Consider the following 22,237-nt stretch of genomic DNA (forward strand, 5'->3'; position numbering starts at 1 on the left):
CTGTGGATTGCTAGTTTTCTTCTGTATATAATTTCCTATGTGCAAATTCAAATTCCATTATCATCAGATCCTTCTTTTCTTTCTCTGGAAAATTCAATTTTATGAACTGAAAGCTAAGTAGTAGGTTTTGCTTTCCTGCCTCATAAAACACAAAGTCTGCAGTCAGCTATTTTAGTTGTTGAAATGCATCTATACTCTTGAGTCAAGTCACTATGAGGAGTACAAGTGTATACATAAGAAATTCCTTTATGGATTTTACACAGGAACAAAGTTTAAATGGGTATCTAACAAAAATCTGGCAGATTAGCCCTTTAGTAAAGAAGCTTAAGAGTCAGACAAAGAGGAGCCATGTTCTTTACTTTGATGATCAAAGTTAATTTGTTCATCCCCTTTGAACTGTCCGTTTTAGAGTGGCGACCAAATCAGATTTCAACAAGTTGGAAGTTCACAACTAATTCTAGCAATAAACACTAGATGTTACGCTATTACATGATGTCAGTTATGTAAACATTTCTTTTTTCTAGAAAGTCATGTTAAAATGCATAATGCATATAACTGACCACCTAAAATAATTTCCTTCATTCAAAAACCCACACCATTTTAGAAAGCATAGCTCACTTCTTAAAATACCTTTCAATACATCTCAGTGATAAGTCTTTCAAGAAGTATTTAACCACATGGCTTTTTAGTATTGAAAACAGGTCACCTCATTCAGGAATGCCATGTGCAATTGCTGCATATGTACTCAATTTTCAAAAAAGTTACCTTCTGCTACACATTGTCTGCCATTTCCTTTGTAACCAGCAATACAACTGCAACAAAATCCGTTGGGATAATCTTTGCAAACAGCATGAACAGAGCACTGGTGGCGGTTGTTAGCACAGGTCTGTTGGACATCTGTGTGGTAGCGAAACACTGTAGAAAATAAGACCAGACACTTACACGTCATGTAATTACTATCGTATTCACATATCCCTGGTTTAGATTAAAAATATCTCTAGACTAACTTGATCAGTTTTTTTCATTTTCTCTTTAAGGAAAACAAGCAATTGCAATTGATTTTTGCTAACCTTGCAATATGCAAGTAACAGTCTACTATTTTGCAGAAAACAGCAGGGCTTCAGATGTTAGAAAACTGTTTAATTCTATCGATTTCAGCAGATCTATATTATGTAGATCAGTTAAACTGTCTTGGCGAAACTAAATACACAATAATTTTAACCTGTCCTTGTTTCCAAACCAAAGCAAAAAGGAGCCTTTCCAACCTCAGAACAAAACACATCAGTATGGTACCCTGGACTGTGCACCAACGGATGCACCCTGTAATCCTAGTTGGCTTACCCTATTATTTCATGGAGATAGCAATTCTCACATCTGCTTCAAGAAACAATTAACAGCTGGGCAGTCAGTCACACTGTTTTGAATTTCCTACAAACACTTCCTCAGAAGTTAGAATCGCTAATCCCACCCTTGTAAAACTTAAGGCCATGAAACCCTAGCCAACAATTTTTACAACAGTTACTAGTACCAACCTTTGTTAAATCACCTGTATTCAGTAACACATCTATGAAAGGAGATAAGCTAGGTTTCAGTAGAACCGATCATAAAATCCTTACCAGGAACAGCCACTTAATGCAGCTATTAAACTTAAGATCATACCTTTAACAACAGTCCTGGGAAAAAAGAAAGGGAAATCAGTCACCGCTAAGAATGCATCAGCTTTAGGAATACAGTTATCCCTATAGGAAGCTTTCCTTAGGAGAGATTCAGGTTCCACAGACACACTGTAAATGTGCTCTCCTGTGAGCTTCGCTGGGGCACTAGTTTACTAGACTGGCGAGATCTGAATCTGAGGTGACATCCAAGTTAACTACCTCAATGAATAACACAAACTTATTAAATGTGTCCAGATTTTCAGATATGAAGGTAGTGAGAAGGAAACAGATTATTCCTTTAGTAGTTCAATCTCTTGCACACCTGTTTTTTTGCAGCCTGTACAGCTTGGGTACTTCTAAGACGGACAAAAGACCTTACCTATACCAGTTTCATCAAATTCTTCCACATCTATGACTTGGGGTTGCTGTGGGGGGAACTGCTGGACCTGGAACTGGCGAGGTGGAGCTTTTGCTGTTGGGAAATCTTGATGACTGTAAAAAGACTCAGTCGAAGGTGTTCCTGTTACATCTTGGTATGAAGTCAGAAAGTCTTCTGCAGCTAGCTGAGGAACACTATACGTAACGTGGTGCTGATCCTCTTCTGTGCTGTCTGTACTACTGGTGACATACTGCTGTCTTATTTCAGTGGAGCCATAGTCTGCCATAAATGGTTTTGAAGTCATCTTCTGGTCTTGTTGATTGGCCTCTAGGCTCTCCAAAACGTTGCTGATCTTGGCAGGCACAATACTGTCGGATGAGCTACCAATCTCGAACACCCAGACACCTTGTTTCCCAGCATTGCTGCTTCTATCAGAGAGAAGCATATGCCAAATCAAAATGATCAAGAACAAGTTGTGTGGTATTTCTAGCCTACACAAAATGTTATCCTTCACTGAGAAATATCAGGACAAAATTGTCAAATTATCTTATCTACATACTTATCTACAGGTACAGTTTATTCAGCTATAAAACACCCCCGACAGTTTGGATAGCATTTTTTCTCCACACCCAGAGTTCTCTTCTTGAGAATTTCTAGCCTTCTTGTCTCCAAAGTGATGGGAACAGAAGGAGATATTTGGGCCACAAATATCTTGCTAACACTCACTAGAACCTTCTAACTCATTCCCTTTCCTTCTTGTTCACTTTTACTGTCAAAAAAAAGACTTCCCAGGGTAGACTATAAAGAGTTAAAGTCTCAGGTGGTCCTATTTTTAGAAGGGCTAAGTGTACAGCAGCTCCTACCAGTGACAATGGAACTATGGACTTCTGACAAGTTATACCAAAGTCCTTATATTTCTCAAGAGGGTGGATATTTATCAGCGGAAGACTTTGCGATTTCTCATGCAACGGCTAATGGGATATTATTATTTCTCATTGACTCATGCTACAGTTAAGAAAAACATGGAATTCCTTGATGTTTTCTTGAGGAGTTTAAACAAACAAACAAAAAAGCATACTTGTGCAGGTTTCTAATGCTGCCTTCGTCATTAGCAATGACATTGTAGGATCCCGGCTTTTCCCAAAAGTAATAGTTTGTAGAGGCTTGACTAAAGCCAACCATAGCAGGAATCTTTCCATCATCATTCTTGGAGTATGTACTATAGAACTGCAAACTATCTTCTGGATAAAGGAAAATAGCATAGGAACTGGAGTCAGAAGAGGCTAAAACAGCCTGGAATGTGTTTCTCTGTGGAAAAAATTTAACATCCATTTACTCACGGAAAAATGTCAAGATAGACAACAGAATAACATTTTTTTTAAACACAAATTCAAAATCAGAATTTCCATCACACATACCACATCATGTACTTCCTAGGAGAAATCAATATTATGCAAGCTTATGTTTTGCTACAGCAGTTTTAGCTTTAGCATGCATAAACACCAAAAAGAAGGCATTATCAAAGGTAAGTTAATCTGCTAGGAAATAGCCAGAGAGGCTGCCTAAAACATAACAATTCTCAGTTCTGTAACATGCATAGGATACTATATCATGTCTTTAAAATAAAAAGAGTGATGTGCTAGACTAAATAGAAAAATTCTGTAAACAGAATATTTAAAGAAGAGTTCAAGTTTCACATTGCTGCAAGTGTCTTTTCCTGTAGGAACACTCCTACATACTGTAGGAACCATCACGACAGTACCTCAGACATCAGCTATTCGTTGCCACCAGAGTGCAGAATCATTACTGTGAACACAATGGTTGTGTCAAGTTAGGCACAAGAAATTAATCTTTGATGAAATAAGATTTGATAAGTTGTGGTAATGTTCTCAACTTTATACACTGTGAGCAGGCTCATCAGCTGGGATAATTATGGTGCATAGTTATGTATCTTTGCAGGATAGTACCTAACATGGTTTAAAAAGGGAAAATGGTTTGCAAGTAATACAAACAATAACCTCTAACTGCTTCTTCATTCAATACCAGCACAAAGCATGACCTTTTTGTGAATGCAAATGTCATCTGTCCAAGAGGGATTCACAGTCTGAAGTTCCTATTAGTCCATATACCTATCAGATTTTAGATAGTTTGATGTCAAAATGATTTAAGAGTGTGTTGAAAAATGCAAGCCAGCTGGATTATATCGCACAGATGGAGGGCAGGATATCCTACTATTTCAGTTATTAACACATCACACTCAACATTCAAAGTAAAAGTTGTCAGGGAATACAAAGAAATCAGCTATGTAGATTCAAGCATTTTCTTTTGAATGAATAAAATACTGTAAAATAAAAATCAAGTAAAAATTCTGGAAACTTCTATTTTGCTACAGTCTTTTCAACAACAAAATACGTTCTTAACTGTACAGGATTCATTTAAACACAAAGGAATTCAAGCCTCCAAAACAAGAGGTTATGGTGTTACACTTCAGCTGAACACATGTCCAACGTGTCTTAAAGCTCTGATTAACATTCACCTTTTCTTCCAAAGCATGATCTTCTCCCGGTGCCTGGTAAGGAGCCACGAGCTTCCAGGTAACAATGACAACACTGCTGGGATCAAAAGTAGTCTCGGGAAAACCTCTTTTGATATAGTCTGACGCAAGTTGCAAGACATCTGAGGATGAATCTTCTCTGTAATACACATTTCCACGTCCATCTGTTGTGTCCAGGTCAGCCATAAAAGGAGCAATAGCCCCAAAACTGACTGGGAATTGGCCGAGATATTTTTCTTCACTTGAAGGTTCATTCACTGCAATAATCCCATTAGTGGCAACCTAATAAAAGGGTGGAAATTATAAGACACATGCTGTTCATATGGCTGTCTCCCACACCTATGTGCTTTAGATCATAGTATTTTCATTGCATTTCCAAAAGAAATTGAGTCAAAAGTCAGTCTTGTATTTGTAAAGTAACTGAATTTTTTCAAGTTTTTGTTTTGTATCCCATGTCAGGAGTCCTGGGATTCCAGTTGCCCAAAACCAGAGGTCTACTTTATGGATAGACCAACCCTTTTTCCCTAGATAAAGATTTTAGCTATTTAAATTTCAGACACTTAGTGCCTCTTCTAACAAAGATGTACAAAACCACCACATTTACAAGTTTCCAAGTCTTTCTCAGACCAAGATCCAGCTCAATCGCTCCGGGAGTCTGTCAAGAATTGTGTACAGACCCTCCCAGATGACCAAAAGCTCTTCTCACTTTTCACTGTTACTCTCCTGAAGAGCAGTTTTACAACAGCATGACTGGGGATGGTAAGGATGAAGCAAGTATTTGCAACAGTTACTTTTTTGGTTAACCAGCGAGCTAGATTCTTACCTGGTGTAAAGCAGAGCGGGCTACAGAGAAGCTGTATCAAAGTCATAGCATACCCCCTGGGAATCTGGACTTCTACCATGAAGGCAGAGAAGGATGCTTAATCTGGACAGTTTAGAAAGCTGCCCATTCCTAAGAAAGTCTGCTGACGATGGGGGGGAAAAAAAAAAAAGCGGGGGGGAAAGAGAAACTGAACAGCTCTGTCTTGTCCCACACGCACACTTAAGTCATGACACAACAGGCTATGTCATTCCCATGAAAACCAGGTTAGGGAGTCAGGATGCAAGCGGGTCAGCTGAGCTTTCCTTGCTACTACAGCACTGCCTCCAAAGCTGATAGAACTTCTGAGCAAACAACTAATCTACACATAGACACTCCATGCTTAAATATTGTAATAACGTGGGTGAAAGTCTGCTGGGAAGATGTACACATTTCTCTTTGCCTGGCCAGGACTGCTCTAATTGTCACTTCACTACAACCATCCTCCTAGGAACTTCTCTGCTACTGTGCAAGGTTGACTGCAACAAGGTGCTGCTCACTCTTCATATATGCTGTGAGCATAGCTCCTGTATCAGAGGCTATAGGGGCGAGGAGACAGAATTTCTATAGCAGATACAGGCCACCCTGTAAATTCCCTTACAGCTGAATGCCCTGACACAGTCCTATGGAAAACTGGCTCTATTACTTGGCCGGGGGGGAAGCTTTAACATATATAACAAACTCTTGGTCTGAAAATGCATATACACTGGCTCAGCGAGATTTAACTGGTCAGTGAGATGATGACTCGCAGCCGACCACCTCTGCCTAAAAATGAAATACATACATACATACAGGTGGATGCTAGGGCCTGTTCGAGTGTGACAGCCAAGCTCCCTTGGCAAACCAGAGCTGACCCTCACACACACAGAGGAAGCAAGCAAGACTACAGGTGTCAGGCCTTGAGGCAGTACATAAACTACTCACACACAGCTTTTTGTCACGGGCCCTTCTTCCAGACGTGTATGGCACTGTATGAATCAGACACATACAAATGTATTTCCAAGTGTTTGACTACCTGGTAACAGGACACATCTGACTACCTGCAGGCAGGCAGGCACTCACCACTCTAGAGCTGCTGCCACACATGGAGATGACTCAGAAAGGGACAGAGGTCCCAAAACTGGCACCACAAGCTATGAAACTCAAACTACAATCTCTCACAGATTTCTCTCACCCACAGAGATTGTTGCGAGTCCAAGAACAAACTGCTGCTGGATCTTTTCGCACGGTCAAGATGTTCACATTACTCAATCCTTATGAATGCTTGGAAGAGGGTCAGAACGGCCACTGTGACTCAGACCACAAGGCCATCTAGTCCAGTTGCCTGTCCCCAGCCATACCTGGTAGCTTACGGATTCAGCAGAACAAGAGAAGGACATGCACGTACTCTTCCAACCAGCGTCTGACCACATTCAGCTCAAGGGATTCCCTGTGGTTTGACTGTTTATTCATCCTCAGTGGATCTCCTTCACTTATTTGTTAAGTCTTCCCTTCAACACATATAAACTTTATGCATCCAGAAAACCCCTTAAAAAGGAAATCCACAGATCTGTGACTCATACCCTGAGGTCTCTCCTACTTCTGTTTGTTTTCAGTCTGGCTCCCAGCTTCATTTGATGGCCTCTAGTTTTTGTATTGGGACATACAGTCTAACCCTGCCCAGTCTCTCCCCCTGTGTAATTTCTTCAGAATGAAGACCCCCAGCCTATTCACGCACTCCCCGTGTAAGAGCTGTTCCCTGTCTCTGATCATTCTCACCGTCTCCAAATTTTTCTTCCCCTTTTCTACTAGATACATTTGGAAACAAGGAGGCCAGTACTACATGCATATTCTTCAAGACACAGAGAAATTGTGGGCTGTGCAAGCTGTCAGGGATGTTGGCTACATATGTCTTGGCAACATCCTTTAAAATCTGGATCACCATTACTACTGCTACATATAGCAAATCAGAAAAAGTGTAGTACTGGAACTCGTGCTACAAATGACCTTTTCATGTACAGCACACACCTACACCTTGAACCCTCCTTTGGCTACCTGGGGGTCAGAGCATGCCCCCTGCCACAGGCTAGTGGTCAATCAGCTTGGTATATAACTGGATAATGGTTAGCATGAACCATTAGCTAAACTTAGCAAATAGTTCACACGGTCTGTCAGAATTTACTTTACAAATGGCTTGACATATGCTGACTGTATTGTCTGCAGGTGCATAATTTCATTAGCTGCTACAGCGAAAAATACTAAAAAAGTTAAGACCGTGTAAAAAATGGGAAGTTGGCTTTATGCATGAACAGTATATCTAAGATATATAAGCAGTATATAATCTGCACAAGTATGATGGGAATGCAGGTCACATTAGAAAGGGGGAGGAGAAGCTGAATATTGTGATCGTTTTTCCTCTAATCATTTGTGACTTAACAGTGGCCACAGATTCTAAGGTGAACTATGAATTTTAGGAATACAGAACTAAAAAGAGAGCATGGGTTACCCCAGTCTAGACCCTGCAATTGCAGGCAGACATGCAACAGAGATCTAGTCCAGAAAGGTTCCCAGAACTTCTGTAACACCTGTGCACTAGAAAATGCCCCCTGTAAAGCAAAGCTAAAACTTACCCTAAAAATTAAAAGCCACCAATTATACTATACCACTGGATTACAGTAGGGAAGATGGTGGGCATTAAGACATTTTAGCAAGGAGATGCACTCCACCTTTAAAGTAATAAATTTAGAGTAAATTAAAAGTTTTTCCCTTCCTTCTCCTTGCTCACACTTTTTGTACACAAGCACCCCTACTCCCACTCTAAATCCTCTTGTGAGAGATGACTGGCATTTGAAGTATTTTAAACAAATTCCAGGCTCTTCATCAGACTTGGTGTGTGCAGACTTTGCGGCTGCATGGTCCCCCATTTATGGCAGAGATTAAAACAACATTAAAAGAAAATATAATCAGGACTAGTTAATACTACAGAACAAAGTAGAGACCAGAAGAAATGACCTAACATTTGGCCGCCTTCTTTTCACCTATCAGGGGCATGCTTCTGACTATTCATTTCCTATCTTGCTAAAAACTTAAATGTAATCTTATTAAGCAGATACAAAAATGCCATCCCCATTTTCATTTGTTTGTAGTTTATAAATGAGACTGTTCAGTTTTAAATGTTAAGGGAATGTTTGGTTGCAAGTACTCTATCACCCAGGAAACATTTGCAAGCCATTAAGTGAAAATAAATACACAAACTGCTCACTTTGCGAAGAGATTTTTAGTGTAGAGAAAGAACGTTCATCATTACTGAAAAAGTGTTTTGAGTTTTCAGATTTAACACCACATTTAGATTGACAAAGATGGTGAATAGTGTGATTTAACTTTACCCTGTTCCTTTTAAGGTCACACAGATACGTTGAAGTGTGAACCCCAAACTAAAGAGAAGTAATTCAGGGTAAGTACTGGGTTTCCTTGAAGTATCATTCCTGTCAAAAGGGAAAGGGGGGAAAAAAAAAGCCTCAGGTGGGCGTTGTCTAAAGACCAGCTGTACTGTACATCTTTCCTTTTAGGGTATAATACTATTTAACTTGATAGGAACTAACACAGATGTATTTTTAGCATGTTAAACTTCTGGATTACACACATAGTTAACATACATTTGTGGTTTGCAGCAGAACAAATCACACACATACTCCATCATAAGTCCACCCTGAAAAACCAAGTGAGGAGAAGGAAGTATAAAGTAACGAAGTGCTTCTATCGAAAGAAAAAGTGTATCCATGTGTGTATAACAAAAATTAAAGTTTCACACAAATGAGGTATTTTTCCCTGTTCAGTTACTAGGCATTTTGAGGACTTGAATATTTCTGAGTAAGAGAGTTTAGAAAAAATGAATTTATTTGTATAATGAAGTGCCAGTTGACTTAAAGCAGCAAAACTTTCTAATATAAACATGACCAACTATTAATTCAGGAAGTTAATAAAAGTAACAATTAACAAATTGATCCAAGCTTGCCTTAAAGGACTCCGATTCTTCCCTAAAAGGAAGTACTCCCTAATCCTTTAGCTTGTCCACATCAGTGACCTCTAATGTAAACTGAAAAAGCCTTAATAGAAGTGTGCTATTAAAACAAATAGATCAGTATGGGTTAGTGATAGGATTCAATGTTCTAAACCTTGCATAGGAAAACACCATATTGAAGATTATAGTATGTGAAAGTCTGTTTCCACTTATAGTAAATAAAAGTTCTCTTCTGTCTATGAAAAGAAAAAAAGTTTTGTTGCCAGGGATTTTATGACAAGTTGATACTAAACAATCATTCCTCAGAACTCCTTGCCTTTTTATTCATGTGTAGAGCTAACTCAAACAACTCAGCTTCTCAACTGTTGGAAAAAATAGAGAACCCACGTAAATTTTCAACTGATTGAAGGCAAAGCTTGCAAAAATCAAGCACTCAAAAATTAAGATAAGGTTGTCACATTATCCTGATGAACCATACAGAAAGACGTATTTCATCACAACAACTCAAAACCTGATCCAGGAATTCCTTTAAGTATTATGATGTATTTCTACCGATACCGCATGTTAATTGTATCAGCTTGATAATATTTACTATCGACTAGCAATACTTTGGTAAATTACTGAATAACATCATAGAGCTCAATCACTGCCAATATACAATAATACTGTGTATTGTGAAGGTGCATTTAAGACTGCTCAATACCTTTCCTTAACAAGTATACTTCTCCGTTCCCTACTCCCATACAGTTTGTACTGTGCTTCCGTTTTGCAATACTTGTGACAGATTAAATGCAAGTTAAAAGCCTCTGCATATTACGTAGACTGATACTGAAATACCATTCCTTATCATACTTCACCTACATTAAAATCACCCATCCTTAGTACTGAGCAATCATGCTGCAAGAGCTTTCAAAGTGATTCTGGAATAGCCTCTATAGGGCTATTCTTCCGGACAAGAACTAACTAGAACTGTTCCTGTTTTAAGGCATGGGCAAGTAACAAGATCATTAAACTAAAAGAAACCTAGTGTTGTTAACCAATTCACTGCTCTTTGAAAACTCTGTCCCCTTTCTGTCACTTATCTGGCACGTTACTTGTTATCTTTGCTTCTCAGTGACTGAATACACAGCCTGCTATCTTTCAGGAATACGTCTGTGCTTCAAAAAAGCACAAAAAAAAAGCGTATTTTTTACTTGGGCTGGCTAATCAGTGACCAAACTTAGAGTATAGAAGACAAGACAATGAACTAAGGGTCAAACTGAAGTCTGAACTCCACTTAATACTTGTGAATTACTTCTTCTTTACTGCCAGCCTCAGTTAACAACACCCATTTTCCACACAGGCATAACTTGAATCCCTCAAAATTTCGGATTTCAGATGTGATTTCAGGATTTATCTAGGTAGGGGCAGTGTGGACAATGAAAAAGAGCACAACTTAAGTGGCAGCACTAATATAGTTCAGTGTAACGCAAGCATGTTAAATCTTCAGTGAATACCCATAAAACAGACTCAAGTACATGGGAACTACATCAAATTTTGAATGACTGCAGCCACATGGAGGTCTAGTTTCCCAAGCATCTCCATGTGGATTAGTCCCCGAAGTTGCATCTTAGACCCATGGTGCTAAAGCACGTCGGTTTATCTGGACAGGGAGGTGGGTTTTAACCTGATCAGATTAACGCACTAAACACACTGGGCCTCCCCTACTAAGACCTTTCTAAATATGTTAGTCAGCATCTTCAGCTGCCAGCCTAGATGAGGCTTCAGGGGAAAAGAGGCAATGATAAAACAGCCCATACTCTTGCAGCATTCTGAAGACATGCTGCCATTTTTAACATTTTTTTCTGGCTACTTTTGAGCAGCTCTGCTCTAGACAATCTGTTTTCAATCTCACCTTCATATACCAAACGTCCTCCACTAGCTATAAACATGCGCACACAACTCTGGGATGCAGAATCTGCTATGAGGCACGCACACGTGGCTGAGGTCTGCCTGCGACCCAAAGCCTGCCATTGCCCAGGATGCGTATTTCCCCTAACCAAGAGACCCTTGAGCAATGAACATCCAAGAATGCCCGAGACATTAAGGGGCAGAACAGCACTCTCAGTGCTAAGAGGTGCAAGCCTTGGACATGTCAGGCTGCTGGCTAGACACTCGTAGCTTCAGTTTTGTGACTTTGGCATGCTGAAGCACACAAAACAGACCACGACAAGGATGTTTCTCAGCTGGACATACACCCTATGCGGGAGCACAGAAAACGCCTGGGGATGGTGTTCACCCCGGACTACCCACTACATTCTCTTTCCCCTCCTACTGTCTGTCGCATTGCCTCCACAGGCTGCGGGCATCGCGAAGAATCGGCAACAGCCACGGTGTGAGAAGGGAATCAACACGGCCCGATACCTGACTGAACACAACCGGAACAATTAAGCTCCTCGGACCGACCTCTGACCGCGGAGCGGTCACACAAGCGGCGCGAAACCCAACCAGCACGGCCACGCACCAACCCAAAGCCAGGCAGCACCACGGCAAGAGGCGACAAGCCCCCCGGGGAGCCCCCAACTGCCTTTCCGACCCTCCGGCAGCCGGAGCGGGGCCCCGCGCCCTCCCGGCCCCGCACTCACGTAGAGAGAGCGGACGGCGGCGCCGTAGAAGCGCAGCGCCGTGCTCAGCTCCAGCGCCGCCGAGCGCGCATCGTCCCCGGGCTCCAGCTCGGCGTCGCCGCGCTCCTCGCCGTGCGGCAGCAGCGACAGCCGCTCGGCGGGCAGCGCCAGGGGCAGCGCCAGGGCCAGCAGCGCCCAGCGCGGGCAGCTCTGCGCGGCGCGCATCCCGGCAGCTCCCGGCGCGGCGGCGCCGTCCCGCCGCTATAAGCGCGGGCAGCGGGGGCGGCCGGGCCGGGCCGGGCCCGGCCGGGCCGGCGGGCGGGGGCGCGGCGCCGCGGCCAATGGCTGCGCGGGGGGCGAGGGGGCGGGCGAGACCCGCCGCCCCCCGGGGCGCCCCCGGCACGGCTCCGCCCGCCGCCGGGACCCCCCGGGGCCCGCTCCCACAGCCTGGGGCGGGGGGCGGCAGAGCGAGGGGGGCTCCCTCCCGGCTCGGGGCTTCGCCCGCCACCTCTGAGCCTGCGAGAGCAAAGCGGCGTTAGCGCCGGCACGGGGGGCGGTCTCTGGGGAGCGCTCTGGGGGCGCTGGGCTGGTGAGACTCAGCCGCTTTCGGGATGAGACCGTGTGGCTTGCGGGGCGAGGAGCGCGGGGGGCTAAATCGGTGCGGGGTCGCGGGCATCCGACAGACGCTTTCAAAGCTATGGCTCTCTCCCAGGACCGGGGGGGTTTCTGCGTTCGTTTGGGAAACGCGGGCTCAAAGCTATGCCAGCAGCTGCAGTATCTTGCACCGGTATGCCACCGGCTAACCCGCTGAAACAAAGTACCAAAACCAACGTGAAACAAAAATACGAATCCCTATGCTGTCTTCTGAAATCATGTTGACACCAGGTGCTTATTATCGGGGAGAAATGAAGAAATACACTGGAATGTGTGTCATTAATTGACACCATCAATGTCAGAGCTGCATTTCACTGTAAAATAAAACTAAAAAAAATAAAATCTGTAAATGAAAACTCACCAGTGATATGAGATACATAGAAAAGAAATATGGGATATCTAAATACATTCTTTCTGAGTACGTCTTCTTGTTTTACAGCCTAGTCCTGCTCCCATGAAACACTCAGAAGCAACTGAAGAATGGATATATTTCATATATTTTTCACAAAGCTTCCAAGTAAAGACAGCAGTGTTTAAGGATTAAATCTTGCCCAGTGAAGTGTATGCCGTGATATTTCCACAGAATGTTTATAGCAGAAGATCACCTGAGAGAAGGCAGCTGAAACACCACCCACATGCTTTTTATATGGCTTTTTACTTTTCTTTAAACACTTGCTCATTTTTGGGGGTAAGAAAACCTAACTTTGCCTTTGGTGAATTGCAAGAGCACACGACATTCCAGGGTAGCGCTATAACCATGCCTACCTAAAAGAGAGAAACACATCTGTATATCTAATCACCACGGTTATCGATAGCAACTATTTACAATTCACTTCTCTATTTCCATGAAAACAGACACTGAGAGAAGTAGCGCGGTGGTCTGGGAGGAAGGCAAGTCTTCTCTCCACACAATTCAGTTCTCGCTGTACTTTCACCTGCAAATTCCCTCCATATTTTCAGAGCCCATAAGACAGTAACTGGTGGATTCAGGGATATCTGGCTAACCACGGCTACAAAAGTAGTCTCTTGGCTGGATCACCACCATATCTGAGCATAGTCATATCCACAAAGATACCTCAGGTATCTTTCTCCTCATTTGACAAACGGATACTTAAACTACAAGCAGTTAAGCAAACTGTAATTTCTTACCCACATTAAATGTGTACGCTGGAATACTACCAACTGCCTTCACCACAAAATCATCCTCCCATTACAACCTCCCCTCTCCAGTATAAGCCTATTGCCAAACCTGCAGAACCTAAAGGCAAGATGTGCTTGGGCAATGCAGCTCCATAGCAAAGGGAGAGACTAAATTAAACCCCATAACACCTCCAGAACTCCATATACACATTCACAACATAAAAATGTCATTTCTGTTAGGCTCGAAGTTTTCCGTAGCCACATTTTCCCTCAATACGAAAGTCAACCTCAACGAGAAGAAGATATAAGCACAACAAGGAGAAAACTCTGAGAGGGTAATGTTTTCCTGTCAGATCCACATGATTTCCTAGTATTATGTCCAGAATTTGGAGGATGAGGACCACTCGGAAGCCAGAAACTTACTGTAGTAAATTTGAAATTGATTTGAAGGCTGAAGAGTTAAATATCTACATCTGCATGTTTAAAACACAGAGTAATAGCCATGTTACGGTAAATCCTTTGTCCATTAGTCAGTATATTGTGATTGTTTAGTCTATTTTCACCTTAAGAGGATTGCAGTGTTTCTGTTGTAGCTGAATAAGTTTACCTTGTATGCAGCTCCCACTGTGAGGAGTAATGAGAACTGTTAGTTCTAAGACTAAAAAAATATTTTCAGTTGTCCTTTCTAGCATCTTCAATAATGACCTGAAAAAAGGATGGAAAAGCATGCTTACATACGATGTAATCAATTGCGAGATATTAATTGCTAACACCAATCAGAATGGAGAACGCAAAAGACTAGCAAGATTTAAGAAGGGAAGAAATGTATTCAGATGCAAACTGGAATATCACCAGCTAACACACCATCGAGAAAAATCTTCCAGAACATAGCTAGTAAATGCCAAGAAGAACATCACATTTTCAATGGATCATAAATCAGCTATGACAGCAGTTTAAAAAGCAACAGCATCCCCAGAGCAGCCACTGAGATCCTGTACAAAAAATGAGCAGGTTTTATTGTGTTACAAGGAGGTAAGTGACATTTTCTAAAGGGATGTAAGGACACTGCTTTTCCAGAGATTGCTTGTGAGATCAGAAATCTCACAGAAAATTCACCACTGGAGAGAACGCAGAGTGAAACAATAAAAAAGATCAGAGGACCACAGGGAGTGACGTACAAGGAATTGTTAAAGAACCGAACATGCGCACTTGGCTAAATGATAATGGGGATGAGATTTGATTGACATCTTCCATCAAAGATATGGAGTGTCTTCAATCCAAATACCTGAAGAGTGCTACCAAGCAGACGGAGGAATTATATGGGTGAGTTTGAGGAGTACAGATAACTAGGAGATCAAAATAACTAAAAGAAGCCATGAAACCAAGTATCAGAAAATGCTTCCTTACCATGGGGTCTATTTTCAGAAAAAATCACAGATTAGGCATAGTGGAAGCAGAATGACAGAAAGCTTTGAGCAGTCCAACACTAGGTTGGTCGGATTACTAAACAACAGACCTTAAGGAATAGTTCTGTGTTTGATCATGGGACGAGACAGCCCAACAGATTTTGATCTGAATTTCTATGTTCATATGGTACTAAAACAGCTCACAGGTATACACGCATATATATTTGAAAACTTCCACTGCCTACGTGTGAGGAGATTTGGGAAAGGGGATTGCAGATATTGTGACGCTCCTGACCTTCTCAAGCTCCTCCCCAGGTTCTATTAACAGAGAAAAGGGAGTTAGTGTCCCCTTTGCTGGCATGACTGGTGGAAGGAAAGTAATGCCCTGGGCCCCTCACGATGATCTGCTACTGTCCAAAGATGACAAAGCATTCTAGTGGATGGATCATCAAAGGACAGAGTAATCATGTGGTAATAAACTGGAGAGAATTGAGCATTTGGGATAATGACAGGAAAGAATGGGACTGAGGTCTGCTGAGAAGGAGCATTTTTCAGAGAGACAAGGTCATGGGAATCAGAGGGTCACAAGCAAAGGCAAGGCTTGCAGGAAGATCATGGAGTGAGCATCATAAATTTAAATCACTCTGCCTTGGAACTTAATGTTCATTGTTCATTCACCAGGACACAGTGGAACATGATGAGATTCCCTCTGTAACTCCACATGAGCCTGTATCACTATGGAGGTCACAAGACTCAGGAACAACTTTAAAAAAAAGCTTTTGCAGCAGAAGTCTCTACAGAAAGAGACTAATTTTGAAATGCTGTTAGATGCTCTTGAGAAGAGATGCACATGAAGGGCAATATTGTATCTCGCCCTCTGCATTAGTGCAGGGTACAGAAGATTGTAGAATCCCTCCTTTTCCTCTCATGCGGAGATCTTACAGGGCAACAAAAGGACAAGCTCTTTGGGAACTCATATCCTGTTCTGGAGAGCAGCTGGGCAACAATGGGGATGTGTTAACACTTGGCCAATGACCTAGTCAGTACAGAAGAGATAGACTGCTGCGATATAATGGCACATAGCAGTAACAGATTAGTAACTGCCTGGAGCAGGACAAGAAGCATGGGAGAAACTATCTCTCAGGCCCTTCCTAGGTCTGGTGCTAGGAGAGACTGTTTGCATTTCTAGGATTACCTTCCTCTATTTCCTATGTCTTGTTATTAGAACTGATAACTATATTAATACGTGACAGAAAAAAATTATCACGGGGGAAGTTACTCAGTGAAGTTACGCTTATACAGAAGCATGAACACTTTTCTTCATCCCAGTTTATAACTTAGGAAAAATGAGATGGAAAATGGACAGAAAAATATCAGCATCACGGAAACTGGCTAGATAAAAAAAGCAGCCTTACAATCCTCCCATCTGTCATGTAGCCAGATGAAAAATATGACGCTTATCTTTTTTTTATATTTTATCAAAATATTCTTCTTATATCCTAATGCTTGTTGTCTTTCAAGAATGGAGTTTCTAATCCAGTAAGAATACTAGGACTTCTCTGTAGTAAGAGAGAGTTGTAATAGGGCAAGAAGGTATATAATTAGTCTTCTATATAAAACTTCCACACAGCACTAACTACTACACCTAGTCCGAGTCAACTACTACACCTACTCCAAATCTTACTGTTTTGTTATTATCTAAAAGTTTTAGCTTTGTGCAACAAAAGACTCCAAACAGACAATAATAACCGGCTTCAGACTTTTAAAAAACACACAGGAGACAGGAAGACAAAATGTATGACGAGTTTCTCATATATGCAAAAAAACAACTACAATATGAAGGAACATTGTTTTTTAAACAATGGGAATGGCATGTGGAAAAGCAATTTGAATGGGACAGGAAGACAGATATGGAAAAGGTATCCTTTACCTCCTATCTACTCCGAGACTAAAGAAATAACTACTCTGACCCACTGGTATCTTACTGTGTCAGATTTCAGAACAGAGATAATACACACAGGGAAAATACATCTCCTTGTAGTCTGGTGATGAGATGGTTTTTAATGCATCTCAAGTTAAATCATCACTTCAGATTGAATGTGCATCCAAACCGAAAGCATTTCTAAATTTTGTATTCTGTTTTACTTGAGATCCAGACTTTGACTGCAATGACTGTGGATTTCAGTTGTACATGGAACACACAAAAAAGATGTTGCACTGAGTCCCAGCAGCAAAGCTTCTAGACGACAATCAATAGGAAAAGAGAGGCCAAGCACTGGTCTTATGCTACTGGTGGCTAGAAATTCAATAACAAATGATTATGAGAGAAGCTCAGCCTCAACTTTTCTACAAGCATTCGAAAGGGGATTAATAAAAAGTCTGAAACATTGGCACAGTCTCTCCTGTGACAGCCAAGCTACTATTTCACATCTGCTCCTTGTGCCTATAGAGCACCCAGCCTCATGGAGCCTGGCCCTGCCTAGATTCTCTGCCTGCTAGAATAATACAACTTGCAATAATTGTCATTGAGAAAAAGAGTACATGATTTCTCAGATGAGTCTAAATAATCATGACAATTTAGAGAAGACACTTAACTCATTTTCCCCCATCATGATCAGATGATCTCTTTTACAAGGAAAAAGACTTACTTCTGAAACTGATTTTCTGAAGAGGAATCCATTGCCTAAGCTAGTGAAATTCACCCAGGAGAATATATCGCTACCTCGAGCAGCTGTGAGTAAAACAGGGAAACTCATTTTCATTCAGGCTAGATGATGCTGTGGTGCAGCAAAGGCCAACAATTTTAATTACTGGGTTTTACAACAGGACTGGATAAGGGAAGAAATATTTAATAAAGATAACACCTCTTCTTATCAACCGTATGGTCTCAAAATCAGATTGTGGTTCATCTTTACATGTAGAGATAGCTGTGAAAGCCCTGCATAGAGGGAGTACAAAGTTCCCTATATAAGTCCATGCTTGGCCAGATTGAACACTAGGTGTTAATATTTCCTTTAATGAGGCTGCTTGTAAATGTTTTCTTTGTTGGACAAGGTCTACTAAGAAAGAAAATTCCTCCATCCAAACAATGATGATGTGTTTCCTGACCTCTCCTGGTCAACTGTTCGAAGTTAGTTACACCAAGGGCTTTCTGCCTTCAGGAATCCACTCAGCACACACCAAAGTTTCCTACAAGTTACTAAAACCTATTTGAGAGCTTAAGGTAATTTGCTGAGTGTGGTGGATGTAAGTGTGTGCTCAAAGGCTAAAACGTTTCTTCTCAAAAGCCTGCCTGAGGATGGCTGAATCATAACCTTAGACTCCAAGAACGTTGTCAACAGGCAAAATTTTGGAATGACAATTCTGCTGATCATTCCACGCAAAATCCTAGTAAAAACTGGTGGGTAACAATTCAGTATTTTCACTTTTTTAATTTTTTTTTTCTTTTTTTTCTTCATGAGATTTCTAGTACCTTGAGTTGAAATTGTAGCTATGAGGTGCTATAAATATAATCATTTATTCTTAGATTAGACATGCATAAGTTCAAGAGCCTACTGTATGTTTTTAATCTGAAGGCCTGATTTGTGTGCTTGGAGATAAATTAAGTTTAAAATTGGTTGGACATAATGCATATAGTTTGCTGTAACGCACCCTGCATCTATAATGCTGAAGGAAGATTTTTCTCTCCTCTTTTTTAAAAAACTGTGTAAAGACTGAACTTTCCCCTGGCCTGAAACAGTCCAGATCCAAAAAACCAGGAGTAATTCCATGAATTACAGCTATTTATTATTCCTGACCCAAGGATTTACATTCACTTGGAATCTGCAGACTAATATAAACAGTGGCCCACTCATTTCTTCCCAAACAGAGGTTAGTGTTTTAGCCTAGGATGTAACACTGCAGTTTTGTCACAGAGCAACAATAAAACATGAAGACCTGCACTAAAGCAATGCTGCACAGAAACAATCATGTTGCCCCTGGGAAAAAGAGGCATTATTTGCAAACACTAGAATTGATGCAATAACTTATTCATTGGAGAACTGACAGGGTAGGAGCAAGAAAAGCAGGAACTCCCTTTTTTTCTACAAGAGGCTGCTGAGAACAAACTCTGTGTGTAGTCTACGCTCCCAATTAAAAGAGGGACAGGGTGTGATCCCTGAGGCCAAGTAGCAAGGACTGGACTGTGTCCAAACTGCTAACCCCTAGATCTCACTGGCTGTGTCCGCACTACATAGCATTTAGCCCATGATCTCTGCTGGGTTACTGTAGCCCGAGGACACAAATTTATTTCCCCACACGCACACTTCACAGTGTCTGAAATAAAGTGAGGCGTTATGCAGTCCAGCGGTGGTTTAGTTACAGCACAAGACCAAGAGTACATGTCACATGTCACAGCCTGTGACACGAGGGTATGTGCAGGTATTTGAAGTCGCAAAGCCTTTGGGCTAGCTTTGGAAGACTAGGTAGGGCCAAGAATGAAGTCTGGTCCTGGCTTGTGACTGCCTTTTGAGCGTGGCCCTTGGAGCAAACTGTCCCCAGACCGCTCCTGTGCTTCGTGTTGGAAAGAGCCATTTGGAGCAGGCAGGAAATCGGCTATCGCTTAAGCGGTTTGGATATTCAGGGGTCCAGTGCATGCGGGAGATCCCTGGCGCTCTCTCATTTAGCAATACAGATGTACCTGTCTGTCTGCAGCCAGAGGCACATTTGTAAGTTTTTCAAGGGGGAGGGACAGCAAGACTATTACAATTGAAAAAGTTACACTCGCAAACGAACGGTTACAAAAACCCTTTTCAAGTAATTATGTGTTCTTGCTCTGCAGTCTCTATTGGACTTCTACCTAAATGATCTTTCTTGTCATGTCTTCTCTCCCTTGAGCTCTCTGAACCCACTGTTGACATCCTCCTCCTTTACCTTTTCCCCGCAAGGGCCTTTAACTCTGTACCGGTCATGTTCTTCCTGGTTTCCTTCCTTGCCTTTTTCCAGAAGAGGCTTTTTATTAACCTTTTGGGATCTTAGGGCTGACCCACTTTATGGCTCATTGACCAGTTCTCATTCCTTGAGTTCTTTCTCAGAGAAACTCGCGTCTGTTTTCCTTTAATTGCAAATCTTTTATGATTCTTTCAAACTTCCTGCATGAAAAACATTTGAATGTTTTCCAGCAGCACAGACCTTTCAAAGCTCAGTTCTGCCAGCATGGGTTATTCTTATTTACAAGTAAGGCCACTAAACTTAAGGAAATTACTTAAAGAAAAAGTATTATCCAAAATAAGACCATCTAAATCTGGTCCTTAATTCTCTATTTTTTTTCTTGAAATACAGTAATTCTTATTTATGCATTTTATGTATTTAATGCACTTGTCCCTTAAAACAATGATCCGATCCAGCAACCCCACCCATCTTTAGAGCCATTAAATACAGTATGAGTTGCCATTTAGAGACCCCTATATACCATGAGTACACAGCTTATACAGTCTGAAAATATTTGGAGATGCAATTACTGAAAACAAACAATGGGGAAAAGTGTGTATGACATTGGACCTAAGTTTTAACAAAATGATTGATTTTTGTGGATGTACCAACATTTACGTTTTTATCATCTGAGGAGGCAATCTAACTTCTGAAGAATGAGCCACAGCATTTGAACAAATGAGAGCATTGTGTTCTTCCTGAGGGAAATCTACTGCCCTCTGCTTCTTCCATATTAGTAAACACAATTCAGTTATTTAAATACTCAGCACAGGACTTTGCCTCATCCAAAATGTAATTATTTTCTGCAGCTTATTCCCTGCAGCAGTGCTAAAGCATATAGCAGATTTTCATACAGCAATCACGGTATAATAGTCTCAACAGCACTTTCCATTACTACTCTGTCAAATCTCAAAACCTTTCCTGATGATTTAAGAAACACTTATTATTATTCCACTTCACAAATAGAAAAATTAAGGCACCAAAGAAATGCAGCTTGTCCACCTGGCAAATCAGAAGACACCCAGGAAACTCAGTGGAGATTTCCTGACAACCAGAAGGAGCTTTCTGAAGTGGAGCAGATCATGTTTCTTCCCGAGACAACGCCAGTTTCAACTAGTAACTGTCTCTGTGGTTATCCAGAGTGTGAAGCTGTGTAGCTGTTCTTAACGCTCACAAGCCTCAGGAAAGCTCACCAACTTCAGATATTCAGGGGGCTACCACATGGCAGAAATGAATAAAAAAAAAACCACAAGGAAAAATTAAGAGTCGTTTTTTTAAGGTGAATGCGTAATAAAGAATTCTGTTGCTGGCTGCCAAATTCAGCCTTTTTTCGGGGGCATATGACTGACAAATTACAATTCAGTAAGCAGAGAAAGATACAAAACTTTTGCAACAATTTCCATTCTGTGTGGTGGAGGAATGAAAAGGTTGGTCTTAAATATCTGCAAGCTGTTTCTGATCTCCATAAATTGTGCCATCACTTTGAAAACAGGATGTATGCTTCAGAGTAAAGTAAAACAAACAAAACAAAAGACTGATTTAAGACAACAGCAGCAGCAAATCACCCCTGACAGTGCAGTATTTTTCAAATAACCCTCTATCCAAAGACAGCAAAGTACAAAGATAGGAGAATTAGAGAGGAACTTCTGGTTCTTGCCTGGATAACACCTTACCTATAAAGTTTCCACAGCATCACGTCCATTTTACATGGCAAACTATGATCAAGACTAACTTAATTTTCTTGTTTGCCGATGCTCATTGCCACATATTCATCAGCATGCCCTGCATGCTTCATGCATCTAAGTGTTCTCCAAAACTTGGGAACGTTTCTGCCTGAGCATTTGCAACCTTGGGGCTTATATTTAGTATCACATATATTATATGTACAAAAGAACTTACAAATACATTACCCTTATCATTTCACTGCCACTAACTCCGATAACTTTTTCTAGTTTCTACGATTTCTGAACATTCCCTACAGTGTACTACAGTTTTCTCAGACTTTTAAGACTGACTTAA

The 22,237-nt window shown here is 41.4% G+C and overlaps 1 protein-coding gene across 2 annotated transcripts in view; it reads right to left on the bottom strand.

Annotated features, from left to right (window-relative positions):
- Positions 1-12,275, bottom strand: part of NID1 (nidogen 1) — a 50,523-nt gene extending 38,248 nt beyond the window's left edge. The window contains exons 1-5 of one of the 2 annotated variants that reach the window (XM_076334158.1): positions 12,072-12,275; positions 4,571-4,870; positions 3,113-3,342; positions 2,035-2,462; positions 766-915 (exon numbers count right to left, since the gene is read on the bottom strand). In XM_076334158.1, coding sequence (XP_076190273.1) covers positions 766-915; positions 2,035-2,462; positions 3,113-3,342; positions 4,571-4,870; positions 12,072-12,275 — 1,312 coding nt within the window. Of the gene's footprint in view, positions 1-765; positions 916-2,034; positions 2,463-3,112; positions 3,343-4,570; positions 4,871-12,071 lie in introns of those variants that run through there. The other variant, XM_076334159.1, reaches the window with a different exon arrangement.
- Between the last annotated feature and the right edge of the window lie 9,962 nt (positions 12,276-22,237).

Source organism: Aptenodytes patagonicus, chromosome 3 (genome assembly GCF_965638725.1).
Source record: "Aptenodytes patagonicus chromosome 3, bAptPat1.pri.cur, whole genome shotgun sequence".
Classification (NCBI taxonomy): Eukaryota; Metazoa; Chordata; class Aves; order Sphenisciformes; family Spheniscidae; genus Aptenodytes; species Aptenodytes patagonicus.